We start from the raw sequence: 20854 nt of genomic DNA on the forward strand, positions 1-20854 counted from the left end.
GGATCATGGGAGCTCAGCCAATTACCATCCCAGCAGCTGGCAACATGTTATCAGTCATGAAATGGAACAGTAACGTCAATGATATTCGTAAAACGCTGAGGGACTGGCTATACATTCAGTAACTTAATGTTGGAACACAGTCTTAATACAGGTGTGAGGCCTTAATCCATGCTTCAGACGCTGTGCTGGATACCTAGACTGCAGGCTGTGCTCAAAACACAATGTGAGCTTCAACGTATGTTCTATGTTCTAAGGAAATCCAGCAACATAACACTTTGATATCTTTGCACATACATTTGTGGTTGCCAAATTATTACGTACAACTTACGATGAGTATCTACTCAATTGGGTATTTAGTTTTCCATTTTTAAGTTGCTCAGTTGAGCAGATAAGAACCACGCTGATCCACAGTCAGTGTTCTCCTTTCTGCTGTATGTTAGATCCTGCTTATCAGCACCTAGATGTAACTTTAACCCAGCTGTCCTCTAGTGTCTTCCTAACATGCAACCCAGCAGGAAACAAGACCAAGGACAGAGGAAGCCCATTAAAAGACAGCTCATTAAAAATTATCTTTATTCTCACCTGTGGTGTTCATAGAAGCTGGAATTTTCTTTTGAGTTCCACAAGTATAGCACAAGACCACCCTGTTCTATTACATATTCTCTCCCGGATTTAAAGAGATCTTTTGTTTTTGTGTTTATGTAGACGTACCCGTTATATAATAGAGACAAAAGATTCTGAAGATGCTGGAAATTCACAGCAACACCTACAAAATGCTGGAGGAACTCAACAGGTCAGATATCATCTATGGAAGGAAATAAATAGTTGATGTTTTGGGTCAAGACCCTTCATCAGGACTGAAAGGAAGTGGGCAGAACCCAGAGGAAGAAGGCAGGGGAAGGGGAGGAGGTGATAGGTTCGATAGCATGAGGTGGAAGGTGGGTGAGTGTGGGAGGGGATGAGGTAAGAAGTTGGGAGAAAATATTTGGAAGAGATGAAGGGCTGAAGAAAAAGGAATCTAATAGGAGAGGTCAGTGCACTATGGAATAAAGGGAAGAAGTGTGGGGAATCAGGTGGAGGTGATGGGTAGGTCATGAGGGTGGGGGAGGAGAAGGGGTGAGAGGGTAACCAGAATGGGAATGGAAAAAGAAAGAAGGGAGAAAGTGAAAAAGGAGAGGTGGGGGAAGTAATTACCAGAAGTTGGAGAAGTCTATGTTCAAGGTATCTGGCTGGAGACTACCCAGATAGAATATGAGGTAATGCTTCTCCAACCTGAGTTTAGCTTCTTCGTAGTTGTAGAACAGGCCATGGGACGACATATCAGTATAAAAATAGGACATTGAATTGAATTGGGTGGCCACTGGGAAATCCTGCCTTTGCAGTGGACAGACAAAGGTGTTTGTGTAAGATGAGCCTCATGGTAGGATTCCATTGAAAACCTTGGAAGCTGAGGAGGATGATCACGGGGACTTGCAGAGTGGTAGGTAAGGACAAGGGTAATGCGATCCTTGTTATGATGGTAGGAGGATGGGGTGAAGGCAGATATATATTTATGCCTCTTCCGATGAACCTCCTACTTAGATCAGGTTTAGTATGAAAAATATCCCATACACTTCGACTAAGGATGAGTAGCATTCTGCATAGACAGAAAGAATAATGGTCTTCACCAACTTAAAACTGGTCCATTTTGGAATTGGAGGGGTTGAGATAGCAAAGTCTAGGTCTATATGAATCTCGAGTTGAGCATAGTTCACAGCCTCACCAAATGATCTCCATTCATTAAATTAGATTTGACACGCTATTCCCAACAAATCAGGATGGCAGCCCTGTCAGCACTGGCAATAGTTGTCCCCCAATTTATTTTCTCAGTTGAAAACGTATTCAGAAATTCAAACAGCAGAAACTATAAACATTAAGCTGCTCTGCCAGAAGTGGTATGTGACTGCAAGAGAGACAATTGAGCAGAAAGAGAAGAAAATCAGGCACATTTATCAAGTCTCACTTATTAGGGATAGGAGTCAGTTCTGGTTTAAAAGTATATACATTCATGATTGTTGGCATGAACGTTGAAAAGTGCAGTATTGTTTGCTTAAATGGTCTTACTACACTCTGCTTGCACTGGCAATGTTTAGCAAGACAGACAACTGAACTGAAGAATTAAAATCAGGTTTAATATCACTGGCATATATTGTGGAGCTTGTTTTTTTGCAGTAGCAGTACATAATAATTAAAAAATAAATTAGAATCAGAAATATATACAGTATAAAAATTAAATGAGTAAGTAGTGCAAAAAGAATGCAAGATGATCAGGCAGCCCACCAGTAAAATGCTGGACAGAATGTATTAGTGCTTATGTCCTGTTACCTTTCTCTTTGCACCTGCTAACGATAATTTTCTTTTACAGACACAAACGAGACTGCAGATGATGGAAATCTAGAGCAATGCACACAGTGTGCTGGAGGAGCTCAGCAGATCGACATTTTGGGCCAAGACCCTTCATCAGGACTGGAAAGGAAGGGGGAAGGATAAGAAGGTGGGGGAAGGAGTGGAAGTAGTACAAGGTGGCAGGTGATGGGTGAAGCTTGGAGAGGGGAGGGGGCTAAACTAAGAAGCTTTTCTTTTATTTGTTAATTCTAATGAAAGGTTGATGCAAGATGATGATTCTTGCTTGACATTTACCACTACTTGCAGGTTGTGATTAATGGCTGAAGGAATGTATACTCCTTTGGCTCATTCTCTGTCATGGAGACAGCAGATGTTGGGACCTGGAGCAAAAGAGCAGACTGATTTTTTGTGTTGTGAACTTGCAGCAGGCCTACACCCTCCCGGGTGAGGAGATGGGTGAGACAGGAGCAGGCAAGCAATATGTGGATCCAGGTGAGGATAGTTCACTTGGTAGATAAGACATCAAGACCACAAAATATAGGAGCAGGTGTTGAGCATCCAGCCCATTGAATCTGCGTTGCTATTCAATCATGGCTGATTTTTATTTCTCAGCTCCAATCTCCCAGCTTCTCCCTGTAACATTTAACACTTTTACCAATCGAAGACCGTTCAATTTCACCTTTAAGCACACCAGTGACTTGGCATCCAGTCTTTTATGGAAATGAATTCCACAGATTCACCATCCTCCTGTTGAAGAAATTCGTCCATCTCAGTTCTAAAGGGGTGTCCCTTTTTTTCTGAGGCTGGGTTCTCAACCCTAGACCCACATATCAATAGAAACATTCACTTCATGTTCACTCTATCCAGGCCTTTCCATATTCATTAGGTTTCAATGGTAACCCCTTTCATCTTTCTGAAGTTCATTGAGTGCTGGTCAAAATCCATCTTATGCTCCTCAGATGAAAAGCCTTCCATTCCCAGGATCATTCTTGTGAACCTCCTTTGACCTTTTCCAGGGACAGTTCATGTTTCCTTAGCTATAGACCTAAAATTGCTAACAATTAGATGGAACTAAATGAGGTAAGCAGGGCTGGAGACAGTGATAGAGGGTAGTAGGTGTTTAGTAGAAACAAAAAAATATACAGGATGTGCTAGAAAAGGAAAGTGATGAATTTAACAAGATGCTGGACAACTGGGAACAATTTGGAGAGGACAGGGGGCCAAGTGGTTCTGTCCCACCCCTACCTGTGTCCATCTGCTTATCACCCCGCCTCACCTGTATTTAGCTAAAGCTTGCCATTTCTCGTCTCTCATTTGCCCCTTCATCTCGTCACGCTGACCAGTTCTAAAAAGAGAGCAGGCCTACCTGGACTCATCTGCAGAGTGGGAGTTCATGGAGTGAGTTGGGGACTGTTCCTTGTGCACTTTTGGCGCCACTTTTAAAAAGCGAGTGGTGCCTGCCGGGACTTGTCTGCAGAGCTGGAGACTGCATGGGTTAATAGTAATATATCAAGGGCCAATAAAGTGAAATAAGGTTGATGCAGAGTGGCCATTGTTGGAGTGGTCAGGATTTGGCTCTACAAGCTCGGGTGAGAACAGGCACAGGGTAGAGAGGTTAGCGGTATAACAGGTGTAGGCAGAATGGTAGTTCAGGCTGTAGAATGCTCCTTCTGTGAGATGTAGGAGTTCAGGGTACAAGATGGTCATCCTGATGACAAGAGCTGCAAAGTTCACCAAACTTCAGCTCCTGACTGACAAAGTACTCCGGCCTATCTGGGAGGCTGAACCCCTCATAGAGGAGACTTTTACTGAGGTGATCACACCCAGAATGCAGGATTCAGAGAGTAGATGGATGACCACCAGACGAATAAAGGTGGTCAATGCAGGGTTTACGTGCGGTCATTTTCTTCACCAATAAATATACACCTTTGGATACTGCTGAGGGATAATCTTTCGGGGTACAGCAGGCCAGTGGCACTGCGCCTGGCTCCGAAGCTCAGCAGGGAAGAATAAAGTCAGGCAGGGTGATATTGATAGGAGTCTCAGTAGCTAGGGGAATGACCAGCAGATTCTGTGGCTGTGAAAGAGATGCTAGGATGGTGTGTTGCCTCTGAGGTGCTAGGATCCAGGATGTCTCAGAGGGGCTGTACAAAATTCTCAAGGGGGTGGGTGACCAGCCGGAGGTTGTGGTGCACGTTGGCACCAATGACATAGGTAGAAAGAGGGAAGAGGTCCTGCGCAGTGAGTATAGGGAGTTAGGGAAGAGGCTGAAGAGCAGGACCTCCAAGGTAGCAATCTTCAGATTACTGTCAGCACAACATGCTAGTCAGGACAGGAATAGGATGATAGTACAGATGGAAGAGTGGCTGAGTAACTGGTGCAGGATCAGGATCTCAGATCTCTGGATCTTTTCTAGGAAAGGTATGACCTGTACAAAAAAGACGGATTGAAACTGAAGAATTTCAGAGTTGTATACTTTAATAATGAAATGTACCTTGAACCTTTGACCTTTGAGATTATATCTGAACCCGAGGGGAACAATATCCTTGCAGGCAGGTTTGGTAGAGCTGTTGGGGAGGGTATAAACTAAGTCAGCAGGGGAATGAGAACTGGTGTGATAGGGCCGAGGATGGGGCAATTGGTAAGCAAGTTAATGCAGTGTGTAGTGAGACTGTGAGGAAGGATGGGCGGATGATAGGGCAAAATTGCAGTCGGTGAGATGAGTTGAAGTGTAACATGGGGACAAAATAGGAATGAAGGTTTATATATTTGAATGCACACAGTATACAAAATAAGCTAGACAATCGGTAGTGGAGTTACAGATCGACAGGTATGACGTTGTGGGCATCACTGAGTTGTGGCTAAAAGAATTTCAAAGTTGGGAGCTTAATGTACAAGGATACATCTTGTATCAAAAGGAGAGGCAAGCAGGCAGAGAGGGTGCGGTGGCTGTTAGTCAAAATTGAAATCAAATTCTCAGAAAGTGGTGACATAATATTAGAACACATAAGAGTCCTTGTGGGCAGAGTTAAGAAACTGGAAGTCTAAAAGGACCCTATTGCAAATTATATGCAGACCACTGAAAAGTAAACAGGATCTGGGATATAAACTTCAATGGGAGATAGAAACGGCTTGGAAAAAAATAGTTACGATAGTCATGGGGAACTTTAATATGCAGGTAAAATCAAGTTGGTGCTGGATCTCAAGAGAGGCAGTTTGTAGAATGCGAATGAAATGGTTTTTAACAGCAGCTTGTGATTGAGCTCAGTAGAGTAAAAGCAATTCTTGTCTGGGTGTTATGCGATGAATCAGATTTGATCTGGGGAACTTAATGGTAAAGGAACCCTGTGGAAGCAGCGATCATACTATGATAGAATTCACCCTGCAGTTGGTGAGAGAAAAGATAAAGTCAGATGTATCAGTGGAGTAAAGGAAATTACAGAGGCATGAGAATGGAGCTGGTCAGAGTTGTTTGGAAGGAGACCTAAGCAGGGATGATAGCAGGACAGCAATGGCTGGAGCTTCTGGGAGCAACATGGAAGGCACAGGATAGATACATCCCAATGACAAAGAAGTATTCTAAAGGGAGAATGATGCAATCATGGATGGCATGGGAAGTCAAAGACAGCATAAGCGTCAAGATTAGTGGGAAGTTAGAGAATAGGGAATCTTTTTAAAACCCACAGAAAGCAACTAATAAAACATAAGGAGACTTAAAAACGTAACATGAAGGTAAGCTAGCCAATAATACAAAAGGGGATACCAAAAGTTCTTATACAGATATATAAAGATTACAAGAACATAAGAAATAGGAGCAGGAATAGGCCATCTGGTTCGTTGAGCCTGCTCTGCCATGCAATAAGATCATGGCTGATCTGGCCACAGACCTACCTGTCTTCTCCCCATAACCCTTAATCTATCCAACCTTGTCTTAAATAGATTTACCGAGGTAGCCTCCACTGCTTCATTGGGCAGAGAATTCCACAGACTCATCACCATCTGGAAAAAGAAGTTCCTCCTCATCTCTATCCTAAATCTGCTCCCTTGAAGCTTGAGTCTATTTTCCCAAATTCTAGGCTCACTTACCAGTGGAAACAACTTTCCTGCTTCTATCTTATCTATCCCTTCTATAATTTTATATGTTTCTATAAGATCTTCTCTCATTCTTCTGAATTCCAGCAAGTGCAGTCCCATGCAACTCAATTTCTCCTTATAGTCTAACCCTCTCATCTCTGCAATCAACCTGGTGAGCCTCCTCTGCACTGCCTCCAAAGCCAGTATATCCTTCCTCAATTAAGGAGACCAGAACTGCATGCAGGTGTGGCCTCACCAGTACCCTGTACAGTTGCAGCATAACCTCCCTGCTCTTAAATTCAATCCTTCTAACAATGACGGCCAACATTCCATTTGTCTTCTTGATCGCTTGCTGCATCTGCAAACAAACCTTCTGTGATTCATGCACAAAAGAGAGAAAGGAGTTGATATTGGCTGCTGTAAAATGATGCTGGAGATGTAGTAATGGGGGCAACGAAATGGCAGATGAACTTAGTAAGGTCTTCGCATCAGTCTTCACTGTGGAAGACACTTGCAGTGTGCTAGACATTTGAGAGTATCAGGATGAAGAAGTGAGTGTATTACTAAGTAAAAGGTGCTTGGGAAGCTGAAAAGTCTTAAGTTTGGACCTGATGGACTTCACCCTAGAGTTTTGAGTGATTAGCTGAAGAGATTGCGGAGGTATTAGTAATGATCTTTCAAGAATAACTGGACTCTGGAATGGTCACAGAGGACTGGGAAATTGGAAATGTCAATCTACTCTTTAAGAAGGGAGGGAAGCAGATAAAAGGCAGCTATCGACCAGTTAGCCTGATTTCTATGTTTGGAAAGATGTTAGAGTCCATTTGTAAGGATGAGGTTTGGGGTAGTTGGAGGCACATGATAAAGTGGGCTAATGTCAGCATGGTTCAGTTAAGGGAATATCTTGCCAGACAAATCTGTTGTAATTCTTTGAAGAAGTTACACGAAGGACAGACAAAGGAGAGTTAGTGGATGTTGTTTACTTGGATTTTCAGAAGACCTTTGACAAGATGACGTCCATGAAGCTGCTTAAGAAGATAGGAGCCCATAGTATTATAGGAAATATATCAGCGTTGATAGAAGATTGGCTGATTGGTAAGAGGCAAAGAGTTGGAATAAAAGCGGCCTATTCCAGTTGGCTGTTGGTGATTAGTGTTGTTCCGTGGAGATCAGTATTGGGACCACTTCTTTCCATCTTATACCTCAATAACTTGGATGCTGGAATTGATGGCTTAATGTCCAAGTCTGCAGATGATACAGATAGGTAGAGGGGTGGGTAGTGTTGAGGAAGCACGGAGTCTGCAGAATGATGTAGATGGATAGGGAGAATGGGCAAATAAGTAGTGGATGGAATATAGTGTACGGAAGTGTATGGTCATGCACTTTGGTAGAGAGGATAAAGTCCCAGACTGTTTACTAAATGGGAGAAAATTCAAAAATCAGAGGTGCAAAGGACCTTCGAAGCTCTTCAGCAGGATTCGCTAAAGGCTATCTTGAAGGTTCAGTTTATTGTGTGGAAGGCAGATGCATTCAAATTGAGAGGAGTAGAATGTAAAAGGATGCTGAGACTTTATAAGGCATTGGTCAGACCGCATGTGCAGTATCGTGAGCAGTTGTGGGCCATTTATCGAAGCAAAGTTGTGCTGGCATTTGAGAGGGTTCAGAGGATGTTCACAAGAATGATTCTTGGAATAAAAGGACTAATGTATGAGGAACATCTGATGGCTTCGGGGCTGTATTTGCTGAAGTTTGGAAGAATGAGGGGCAATTTCATTGAAACCTATCAAATATTGAAAGGACTAGATAGAGGGAATATGGAATGTTTCCTGTAGTGGGTAAATCTAGGACCAGAGGACATAGCTCGCGGAGTCCAAGTCTTTAGGTATATTTAATGTGGAGGCAGATAGATTCGTGGTTAGTCAGGGTGTCAGAGGTTATAGGGAGAAAGCGGGAGAATGGGGTTGAGAGGGATCAGCCATGACTGAATGGCAGTGCAGACCTAGTGAGCCGAAAGGCCTACTTCTACTATGTCTTATAGTCTTAATTCCCCTTTACTCTCTCGGTCCTGATTGAGGGCCTTGATCTCTTTGCCTGTACAGATGTTGCCTGATCTGCTGAGTTCCTCCAGCAACAGGCTATTTTGCTCTGTTCACTTATTTTCATTCCCTCTCAGCCAAAACGAGCTTCATCTGAGGTAAACATACATGAAAGCGCAGTGAAATGCACTATTTGCATCGAGTCAAATTAATGACGATGGTGCTGGGCAGCCTGCACGCACTGCCACTCTTCCAGCACTCATTCAGCATGCCCACAGCTAACAAATCCTAACCATATGTCTTTGGAGTATGGGAGAAAACTGAAGGACCCAGAGGAAACCCACATGGTCATGGGCAGAATATACCAACTCGTTACAGACAGAAGCTGGAATTAAATCCTGATCTTCCAGCTGGCATGCTGTAAAGCATTGCACTCACAGCCACCCTACAGAGCTATTTTCCAGTCCATAAACTTCTGGCTTTGAAGCTTAAACAGATAACACTGATTCTTGAAGACCCTCTGCACAGAAACTCATTTTTCTTTGCTAACTGGGACTTAATTGCAGTCATTTCAATATTAAATCACCACTTTTGAACCAGGACAGGGCTCCAATTAATCTTTGCTCAGGTGACTTGAAATTAAATACCAGCACTTAACTCTGATTCTTTTGCAGTTTGAAGCAATGTTAGAAGTCCCAATATCCATCTCCCCTCACCTCCACTAATCAGCTGCCAAACAGATTGTCAAATCCTTTTTACCTGTACTGGCCCTGGATTTGCTAACTTCTTGCTCATCAACAACTATGTTCCACCTCCCGCCTTCATGACTGTCCCATGCTTGCTTCACTGCATCAGACCAGACCAGAACTCCCACTCTTCACCTGAACTCAGATGATTTTCAACGAAGCTTAAGTGGAACCCTTTCCAAAGCTGCCTGCAAATTGTGGACTGTATTACTAGCAACTCCATCCTAGTGCACACTAGGATCTCTCAGCCTTTGCCTTTATACCTTTATAGTGTTTCTGCTTTCATCTCATTAGATTGGTTTGTCTTTTCTCAATGACATTTGACTTCCTTCCACCCACTCTCAAATTCTAGTAAAAGGCAGCCAGGATCAAAAGAGAGAAAGAGATTACAAAGAAGTCTTTATTGGTAACCTGAGGTGAAGTGCCCTTGGATATCCTTCTCTGCACTGGAAGATTATCTCTAAAGAGGGCATACAATAAGTCAATGGAGGCCTGCAATTATTAATATTGATAGTGGTTCTGTATCACTGCTTCTTGGATTCTTGACCTGTTTTCATCATACTGACACTCTTCCTCTGCTCTTATCTGTGTATCATTCCTTTCTCATTGAAAGTAGATGGCACTTTGTGGTAGGTAATCATGATGAAAGAATGCTCTGTCTGAAGCAATGGAAGTGACTTTCAAATGTCTTTTGTAATTCCCAAAAAAGAAATATGTTCAATTTAGCCTTGCACTACATCCAAAATGTCATTTCTATAAACAGTTCCCAAGACAGACATGAGAGCAATCTACCTAGTTTTGTGCTATATACTGATGAACAAGCTGTCCTGGAAAATTTCAAACAACCAACTGGACAATCTTAAGTAATTTTATCTTGGTATTTGTTTTGAATCGTGGAATGGAGGCATTGGTTAGAAGCCTATTAATGCTTTTAACCAACTCTAGTTAGCAGCAAAGAAGCCATCTGCATTTCTATGTGGACTCATCCTTGCCCTCCAACAATGCTTTTAAAATTTGGCATAAGATTACAAAACCTCTAAAAGCTATTTATTACTTATTCATTCAGATAGAGCGTGGAATTATGCCGCCCAATAGTCACCAGATTTAATCCTATCCTAATAACGGGACGTTTTACAATAATCAATTAACTTACCAATCAGTATGTCTTTGGACTGAGGGAGGAAACTGGAGCACTCGTAGAAAGAACGTGCACACTCATTACAAGCAGCAGTGGGAATTGAACCCGGGTCGTCTGTACTGTACCAGCCTCAGTCAAAGCTCAATTACAGATGAGGGCCATATGTGAGATAATTACAAAACTCACTGGATGGTGTGGCTGGGCACAGGTCAAAAGCCATCTATAAATTTGCTGATGAGGAGGCACACGGGATTGTGAAAGATCAGCCGGTTGAGTGGTATCACAGCAATATCCCTATATTCAATGTCAGTAAGACAAAAGAATTGATTGTGGACTTCAGGACAGGGAAGTCGAGGGAACACACACCAGTCCTCATCAAGGGTTCAGAAGTGGAAAGGGTGAGCAGTTCTAAGATTCTGGGTGTCAACCTGTCTGAGGGCCGAACCTATTGATGCAATTACAAAAGAGGTATGACAGTGACTATGTTTCAGTAGGAATTTGAGGAGAATTGGTATGTCACCAAGGACACTCACAAATTTCTACGGATAAACCATAGCGAGCATTCCAGCTGGTCACATCACTGGAGGGGCCACAGTACAGAATCAGAAAAATCTGCAGGGAGTGCTAAACTCAGGCAGATCCGTCATGGACACTGGCCTCCCCAGCACTCAGGACACCTTCAAGAGGCAATACCTAAAAAAAAATCATCGCATCATTAAGGACCCCCATCACACAGGGCACGTCCTCTTCGCAGTGCTGCCATCAAGGAGGTACAGGAGCCTGAAGACACACACTCAGTATTTCAGGAACAGCTTCTTCCCTTCCACTGTCAGATTTCTGAATGGATAATAAACCCATGAACACCATCTCAGTATTTTCCTTTCTCTTTTTGCATTATTTATTGAATTTAAATTTAATTTCTATACAGATTTCTTATTGTAATTTATAGTTTTTACTATTATGTACTGTTACCGCAAAACAATAAACTTCACCGCATATGCCAGTTATATTAAACCCGATTCTGATCCTGAAATTCAGGAACATGGGCCCAAGCTGAAAAGTAAACCAGTTATGCACTGTACTGAGAAGATAAGATTGACTTGATCGTACGTGAGGTAATGATGCATCTCTCTAAAATGGAATATTGTGTTCAGTTTTGGTCATCTTATTATAGGAAGGACGTGGAGGCTTTAGAGAGGGTGCAAAGAAGATTCATCAGGATGCTGCCTGGATTACAGAGCATGTCTTATGAGTAAAGGCTGAGTGAACCAAGGCTTTTCCCTTTAGGGCAGAAGAATATGAGAAGTGACTTGATAGAGGTGTACAAGATGGTAATAAGCATAAATTGAGTGGACAGCCAAAGACATTTTCCTAGTGTAGAAATGGCTAATATGAAGGGGCATACATCATTTTAAGGAGATTGGAAGAAAGTATGGGGGAGATACTGGAGCTAAGTATTCTGCACAGAGGGTAGTGGCTACATGGAAAGCAGTTGATAGAGGAAGATAGATTAGGAATATTTAAGAGCCTCATAGAAAGGCATGCGGATGACAGGAAAGCGGAGGGCTATGTAGGAGGGAAGATGTAGATTTGTCTTATAGCCAGTTAAAAAGTCAGCAAAACATCATGAGCCAAATGGTCAGCACTGTGCTGTAATCTTCTGTGTTCTATGCACTGCACAAAGGAAGCTCCTTCAACCACATTAACACTAACACTTCAGCAGAAAACCTAATTCACTTCACAAATTCCTTGGGGTTAATTTCCTTTTGACTTTTCTACTTCCATTGTCAAGCCAACGTCCTCCAATGGGATGTGAAGTTTGTTTTTTGTTCATGATCAGAGGCCAAACTCCATTCAACTACTTTGCCAACTGACCTACTTCTAGGCAACAAACCTAAAAGATTAAAACTGAGCCCATGACTGATGGATGGTTTCAGTTGACATGTGGTTTAATGTTTGAAAATCAAGTGCTTAAGCTTTCCACAACAACCCATCTGAGTAATTAGGAAATTCGGCCTGATTTTGTCATGAGAGATCTCTCATTTCCATGGCCATTTAGCAGCTCAATATTTTCCTCGCTTTGTAAAATTTTGTAACAAAATAAATGTGAATTGAAATAGTATAATACTTAGAAAACTAAGTCTTTTTTGTGTTTAATATCGATCTGATGTTCCGAGGAATTGCAAAAGGCAAATCTGAACACATTCGTAAAAAATTAGCAAAAAGTCTCAATTCAATTAAATACAGTTTTAATTGTCATTCAACCATACATGAGTACTCATGAAGACAACCAAACAAGGCAGTGTTACTATGGGGTCAAGGTGCTAAAACACGTTACCAACAGAACACATTCAGGGAATAAATGAAATCCAGGAGACCTTCCCCCCCACCGCCCCGCAATACCATAGTTTGGTGACCAGCCCTCACACATACAAGTCAACAAACTCACATAGAGAATCAGTAAATATCCAACTTTGGGATGCAAAAAATAGATTCTTAAGTATCCCCCAGTATGATGCCATGAGAATCTGATAGAGGGAGGGACAAGGAGCCTTCACATAATGGAAGGAGTGGGCTTACTGGGTAGTTTGTTTGGGCTAACTGGAAACGCCTCTGCTCTCTCTAATCCACAAGCATTTCTGTAAGGGCATTTAACTCACAGATATGACCTCTCATGATTCATTTCAGCTGCCAGTTTCCTTAGGTCCTGGAAACCTGGCCAATTGTGATGAAAAATAAAATGAAAGCATACAACCTTGTTAAAAAATTAAGCAACCTTTTACAACTTGTGGACAGATTGGTTGGTAATCATTTGCTCTTTCTCCATAAAAGAGGAAGTAAGAGTGTTCATGGTGGGTGTTTTCCTGTTTGTTTAACATGCTTTGCATTTATCAAACCCATACTTGTTGTCATTTATTAGTCAATAATTTTCCAGTTGATAACTTTGTCCTTGATTACTTTCTGAAAAATTTTCTCACCACTTTGATTATTAAGCTGACTTTGCAGGAGTCACTCAGCTTCCCCAACTGTTGAATAGAAGTCTATCAATTACAGTCCTCCATCACTCTGATACTACTCCCACAATATTATGAATTTTTAACTCACTGCACCCTTGCCCATACGTGCCTGTATTATTTTTATGATTGGAAGAATGTGAAATTTCGGTATTATTAAAATTATGTTCAAGTTGTTTAAGTGCTAAAGCATCTTTACCCTGCTTACTAGAAACATACTGAAGTTCATTGCTACCCTTTCATTGGATTAACAAAATCAGGAATCATACATTTCAGAATCACATGATTTCAGAAACACTAAACTAAAATCAAGCATCTCCTGGTCCTTTTAGATGTCAGGAAACATAAGGCCTATTTTAATTCTTTCATTTGAAACCCTGATTCTCCTTTACTGAGATCTATTGATAAGGATAAATGATTTCATGAAACCATAACTCAACTGATCTATGGTCTTTGCTAATTACTGCAGTAACTCAGAGGCAATTTTCCACTACAAATCATGACCTAAGCTTCTAAATACTCTTTGATGGGTGTAGAAACAACAATGTTCCTAAAGGATTTATTATAATACTAAGCTGCACTGTAAATCAAAATGACTTGTTCCAGCATCACCAAGAAGGCTTCTAAGCCCTCAAATGAGTACACTCAGTCAGTTTAAAATATATCAGCTGGAGCTCAAGTGAACTGGCAGCATTTTGCTAAGCAAGCAAATACTGTAATCAAAATCCTGTGAATTAACTGTATCCATTTTGCCAATTGCTGATATAGAAGAGTCTATTGGTCAAAGTAGCACCCTGCAACCCTATTTATACAAGATTATGAAGTAGTATTTTTACTGTTTTAACCGAATCAAGTTAATACAATTTTTTTAAAAGATTAGTTCTCCCAAACTCAATACCACTAATACACATGGAGCTGGCAAACATTTGTCACAAGCAGAACCTGCTGATTTTCCATGGTTTAAAGTATAGTTACTTAATAACAGTTGCCCTTGAAGGTCAAAGTGGTTCCTTAAGGGTTTTATAGCTGGGAGTGGTAATGGGGACAAGCTATTAAATGCTCTCAAAGGCATGCACCTCACATAGTCTCGGACAACTAAACCCAACTCCTCGCCTTTAGGTGTGGCTTAGCTACTTAACCCGGTGTAACCGCTTCTATTGACAGAAAACAGGGCAAAGGTTGGTTACTGGCACCTTAAAACCAGTTGCTTTGGGCAGATGAGGCTCATTAATAGTGGTTGGCAGCTCGTCTAAGAGAAGGAAAACTCTGACCTCAAACCTCTGCTGCCTTGCAGCTGTGCCCACTGACAGGGTAGGCTTCAGGAGTAAACCTCAAGGGAAAATCTGGAGCTGGAGTCCTTAACACAGTCCGACTTTGAGTTCAATACTGACTGGCAACTCCTGCAATAATACTGGTGCCAAACTGTATTGGTCTCTGCCATTCCTTTGGGTCATCAGATGTGTGGAGAGGGGTAGTCTGCTACATGGGCAACAGTTTGCTCTTCATATCGTACTGCCCTGGCTTATGTATCTATACAGCGAGGATGCAACACCGATGGAGGCCGCAAAGAAAGCCAACTTGATTGACCACTTTAATAAACTTTTCAATATACATGACATTATATTGGCTGTAACCAATTAATAGATTGATGCCTGTTAACTTCATTATACAAGGAATTAGAGTTTTCAAACAGTAACCAACAGCACATTTGTGATTGGACAGAATTGTAATTTACATGAACAAAGAGATCAAAAAATAAGTCCCTGCCTTTGTGTATTTGATCCTTGTATATCTGTAAAAGTACATTTCAGATCCCCAAAATGAACGTTGATGATAAGTAGTATGTATTCCACAAAGGCAGGAGATTTTACAGGAGAATTGCACAAATTTTAATGAAAATAGCCATACATAGCCTACATCAAAACACATCAGAGTATAATTTGTGCATCACATCATCTTGTTGGCTGTTCCAGCTGTTCTACAGGGAAAATATTTACCTTCCATTTATTTCTGCCTCTGTAGAGATAATCTCCCTTTAATGCTGTTCTTTCAATAGTACATGATAAACAGAACCTATAGAGAGCTTGACTCAACTCTTTAAGTCTGCAATTTGTAGAATACAATTTTCCTTTTCTAGCCCTTTTGAGAGCCTTAAGATAAAAAACACAGAAGGAAAAACAAGCTCTGTTACCTGCACACATATCTCCAGCCCTGCACTCCCACCTGACAGCACGTTGCTACAATCACTTTCAGCCTTCATCCAGCCTCCACGTCTTACAGCCACATTGTTTCCCTCTGTCCCACTTCTTAGTTTAACATCCTTCCGCAGCCATAGCGTCTCCTTCACATCTGCTTTCCGGGGAAGTTAGGAGAAGAAAGGTCACTGGGAATGATGTATTGTAGTGAGGGCAGGGCATGCAAAAGAGAGGCTGGATTACCTTGGCCTGATCAGGCAGACAGCCAGCGTGCATAATTCATGACCCAGATGAAAGTCTTCTTGCCTTCCCGTATTCGAGCACCAGTCACTTGCAGCATTAAAGCAAGAAGTAAAAGACTGCTCGAGACCACGTCCTTTTCAAAAAAAAAGGGGGCCTACTCCAGAGAGCCTGTATTCTGTGGAGATGCAGTTAGAAGGCTGGCTTTTACAGAGAGTGTGTGAAAATAGGTTGAAATAATCCGGCAGTTTTCAATTACTTTTGTCTGGATGGCTATCTTTGAGACACAGAACTAGTGTTGCCAAATGAGCAACAAAGTAAGAATGGAGTTATTCATTCTTGAGCTAACAAACAGAACCATTCACAAAGTTAAATTAAAAATGGACCCCCCCCCCCCCCCCCCCGACCTTTATGATGATGGTTCACATTTACTATCGAGTTACAAAGAAATAGTTCAAGAATGCAATTACTTTTTCATTGTCAATGCTGCTACTGCACAGGCTGTCGTTATGCTAAGATAATTGCAAAATAATTACGTTTAAAACCTTGAATTCCATGAAACAAAGTCACAAATCATCCAAGTGCAATAGGTGAAATTAGTTGGGATGAAGCTTTATGCTAAGGACTGGAAAAACACAGAAGGGTAATTTTTAGTTCTCTACAGTGGAAAGAAGCAAAGAGGGGAATGAGTTCAAATGCTGCAAATGAATGCCACTCTTTTCTGCCAATTTCCAGTCTTCGAGCTGCTCCTTTGACAGCTGACAAAACATCCAGTAAATCCTCCACCCACATGGGTACCCTGAACTCAAGGCCACAGAGCCCCGAGTGGAGCCAGGTCATGCAGCACTATTTGTCCTGGACTGCAAGGAATGCCAAGGTGCTCAGAACAATAGCCCTATCCTGACCAATCAGCATAGACGCATAGCCTCCTCTGGGGTAGTACAGTAGCATAGCGGCTAGTGCAGGCATGGGCAAACTACGGCCTGCGGGCCATATGCGGCCCGTTAAGCTTTTTAATCCGGCCCGCAGAACTTGATGAAATTATATTAATAAACCTTGTTAACGTTTTTTCCCCGCAATTCTGGTGTTTTCCCAATAGATGACGCACTCTATATACATTTGTGGCGACCCATTTCCTGGCACATCCGAACCAGCTCACAATTAGCCAGCGTTCCGGCTAAGGGAGATAGCCTGCGGGGATTTGCGAGCACAGAGCTTTGGAGCCTCTGCGCCACGGAGGGCAGGTTGAGGGAGGCTTAAAAGTGAGGCTGAAGATTTCGAATAAAGTTTTTTTCTTCGACTGCAGTTACCGACTCTGTCGTAATTTTAGCGCTGCATGTAGCACACCGCTACACATTGTTGAGGTGCAGCGTATTACTCCACATTTGCGCTTTACTCTTTGTTCGGCTCGACCTTTGTGTGAACAGGTGTTCAGCGTCATGAACATCAACAAAGCCAGCCACAGATCCAAGTTAACTGACCAACACCTCAGATCCATCCTGAGAATCGCCACAACAAAACTAAATCCAGACTTTGATGCGCTGGCTAAAAAGGGAGACCAACAACACTGTTCCCACTGAAATTAAAAATAAGTTTCTTCGTTGTGTTATGTAAAAAATGCATTTGAAAATATTTTTTTCAATAAGCCTTACATGTTACATGTCATTTCTGTTAAGTGATGGACATGAGTAGTGCGCAGGTGCACATACGTTCTCAAAATAAAAAATGCGCTCCAGATCAAATAACGCGCTCCGCATACTGGCGCGCTGTCACTGTTCTGTCCTTGTGCTGGTCGTTGTTGAGTTTTGGCACAGGGGACAATTGAATAAGAAGGAGCAGGACAAGTAGACCTGCATCTCCTACCGTTTTTGAAATAAAGACAGTCAGGAGGAGAGTGATGATGATAATATCTTGAAGGATAACAGAATTTTCAATGCTTTAAAATAATAACCGTTACTATTAAAAAAGCTGTATTTTATTCATTTAATTTTCAGTGTTTTAAAAGTCATTTCAATAAATAGCTAAATACCATGGGACTTCAAAGACAGATATTTTGTTGTAATGCATTTGTTCATTTTCAATTGAAATTAAAGCACATGTTTTCTACATATCCCATGATATTTTATTTTCTCTTATGAGGTGTATTACCAAAACACTCCGTCCATCTGCTCCTGGTCTGGCCCCCCTGTCAAATTTTAGAACCCTTTGTGGCCCACAAGTCAAAAAGTTTGCCCACCCCTGGGCTAGTGTAACACAAGTTCAGCGCCAATGACCTAGGTTCAATTCCGCTGCTTGTGCATTCTCCCCATGATCCCACATTCCAAAGGTTAATGGGTTAATTGGTCACATTGGTATGCTGAGCATCCACGTAAGTGCAATTATGAAGAAAGCACGACAGCGCCTCTATTTCCTTTGGAGTTTGTGTAGATTTGGCCTGATGTCTAAAACTTTGAAAAACTACTATAGATATGTGGTATATTGAAACAGCCTGGTATGGAAGCACCAATGACCCGAATGGAAAATCCTATAAAAAGTTGTGGATACTGCCCACTAGGCTCAGGGCCAGTTATTATCCCTCAACCATCAGGCTCTTGAATCAGAGGGGATAACTTCACTCAATTTCAGTTGCCCATCATTGAAATGTTCCCACAGCCTTCAAGGACTATTGATCTCATATTCTCGATATTTATTGCTTATTTATTTTTTTTATTTGCACAGTTGTCTTTTGCACATTGATTGAACACCCAAACTGGCATAGTCTTTTATTGATTCTATTATGATTATTATTCTATTATAAACTTATTAATATTGGGCAAGAAAATTAATCTCAAGATTGTATATAATGACATATATGTAGTTTGATAAATTTACTTTGAACTTTAAACTGGCTGGATCATTCCACCGGAACACCGGTTACAGTACTGTATCTCTAAACAAAATAATCTAACATCATGTCAGTGAGTCTAACTGTCACCTCGTGCTCCTGTTGTTCCTGCTGGCTAGTGTGTTCTTTCTTGTCTACTTCAGGCTCCTAACTAATGTAAGTTCCCTTCTAAATGTCAAGCATTGCAATCATGAAATTTATGACAGCTTGGAGTCCTAGAATTCCTATCTATCTATTTCAACCTGCTCAAAGCCCATCCAGGCTTAACATTCAGGCCACACAGTGCTCATTCAGTTCTTTGAATTACTTTTACCATAGAACCTTTCTGGGAGGAACATGAGCTTTGCATTCCTGAAGGTCTAGAGCACAGGTTCCCAACCTGGGCTCCACAGGGCCCTTGGTTAAAGGTAGAGCTCCATGACATAAATAAAATCTGGGAACGCCTGCTCCAGAGCATACCATCCTGAGTGTAAGAAATTGATTCTATCCAGAGTTTTGCTTGCTGCTTTTACAGCCTGCTATGTTTATATAAAGGTGAGATCTTCCCATGTGTCACATGTGAAAACTCCAATTTGTTCGACCTCCTGAAGTTCCAACTTACTGAACAGCAGCAGAGTTACAAAAAGAAGATTCCATAAGGAAAAGTGCTTCAGCCGTAACTTTAAGAGAAGCACAAGACAACATTAAATCAAGGAAAAGGCTTATAATGGTGTAATCCAAAGTACTGGGTAAATTTCAGCTTTCAGTGTACGAGAATAGAAGTATTGAAAAGGAAAGTGAGTGTCAAACATGAAAGTTTGCCAGAGAGAAACACAAATTTAGACTGCTGACAATTTGATAAATATGGAACAAGGAAAAGATTAGCTATTGGTTCCCTTACAGACCACCACAGGAGAAATTATATTGGAAGTAAGGAAATGACAGTGAAATTAAACAAATATTGTGTGTCTTGCTTCACAGAAGAAGTGGAGGACTTCAGGTCTGGAGTTCAGCTCCGAGAAACCTACGTCAGTGGAAAATCAGTATTTGCTGAAATAATGATCAGAAAGCTGATAAGTCCCCAGGAACTAGGATTTTCAAGGAGGTGACTATAGAGGTATTAAATGCACTGGTTATCAACTTTATATATTACATTGTTGTAGTTGTACTAGTGTGACCCTACACTATTGGTGGTTCCTCAGGTGGCTGAAGAGGCTGACCAAGGATCTACATATTCTGGTGGAGCGTGGGTAAGAGTAGGTCATGGCCGTGGTTTACGGTTGTGTCATCGTTACTGGTTGGGTCTTTTGGTTTTTCAGTCTTCCTTTGAAGCTGTCGCTTGTTCTCTGCAGCACAACGGTACAGACCCCTCTTATGCAGATCTCCTCCAGGTGTACCTATTGAGTGCAATGACTTCCCAGTTTTTAGATGTACCATTGAAATTCTTCAGGCTGATGTTGATGCTATTTTGAAATGTTTCCTTTGCCCACCAGGGACTTGCTGACTGACTTTCCTTCAAATGGGATTAAAGGATCTGTCTGGGCAAACATGAGTTATGGCCCACCCATCACAGTATTGACAAATACTGAAGTTACTGCGTGATGCCATGTCAGACACAGTACTCAGCAACAGCAGTTATGAACCAGAGCCCCTCACTGTTAAGCTGTATCGTTGCATTTGCCTTTCTTTATTGCTGAAATCCTTCACCTCATTGGTCAAGAGCTGTCACAGGGAACCTCAATCGTGTATAGAATAGACCCCAGGCTTTTCAACTTCAACCAGTTCAGGACCAAGAACAAGGTCAGCTATCATGGAGTTACAGTACGCAGATGACGCCACACCGCAAAGCCCTGTTAAGAAAAGCTTCAATGTATTCTGAATGTCTTTGCCAAGGCATAGATCCCTGCGTCTTGTCTTGAATATATAAAAAAAAAGGTCCTATATCAGCTACTGCCCAACCAGCCATTTATCCAGCCCTCCGTAAAAGGTGACAATATCACCCTTGAGAATGTAGACCACATCCCCTCCCTTGGTGGCACTCTTTCCTCAAAAGCAGACCGACACAGGTATCAACTTCCTCCTGAGCAGTGCGAGTGCAGCCTATGCAAGATTAGGGGAATTGTCTTTGTAGACAGTGACCTACAGGTCCAAACAAAACTATAG

The 20854-nt window shown here is 41.7% G+C and overlaps 1 protein-coding gene across 8 annotated transcripts in view; it reads right to left on the reverse strand.

Moving 5' to 3' along the window:
* LOC132391588 (E3 ubiquitin-protein ligase MARCHF8-like) overlaps positions 1-20854 on the reverse strand; it is a 534862-nt gene that overhangs the window by 162219 nt on the left and 351789 nt on the right. Inside the window, exon 1 of one of the 8 annotated variants that reach the window (XM_059964975.1) lies at positions 15585-15817. The exons of the other annotated variants lie outside the window; for them this stretch is intronic. Within the exon in view, the coding sequence (XP_059820958.1) occupies positions 15585-15653 (69 nt within the window). The 5' untranslated portion in view covers positions 15654-15817. Of the gene's footprint in view, positions 1-15584; positions 15818-20854 lie in introns of those variants that run through there. 8 annotated transcript variants of the gene reach the window in all.

The sequence above is a fragment of the Hypanus sabinus genome, chromosome 3 (assembly GCF_030144855.1).
Source record: "Hypanus sabinus isolate sHypSab1 chromosome 3, sHypSab1.hap1, whole genome shotgun sequence".
NCBI classification, from domain to species: Eukaryota; Metazoa; Chordata; class Chondrichthyes; order Myliobatiformes; family Dasyatidae; genus Hypanus; species Hypanus sabinus.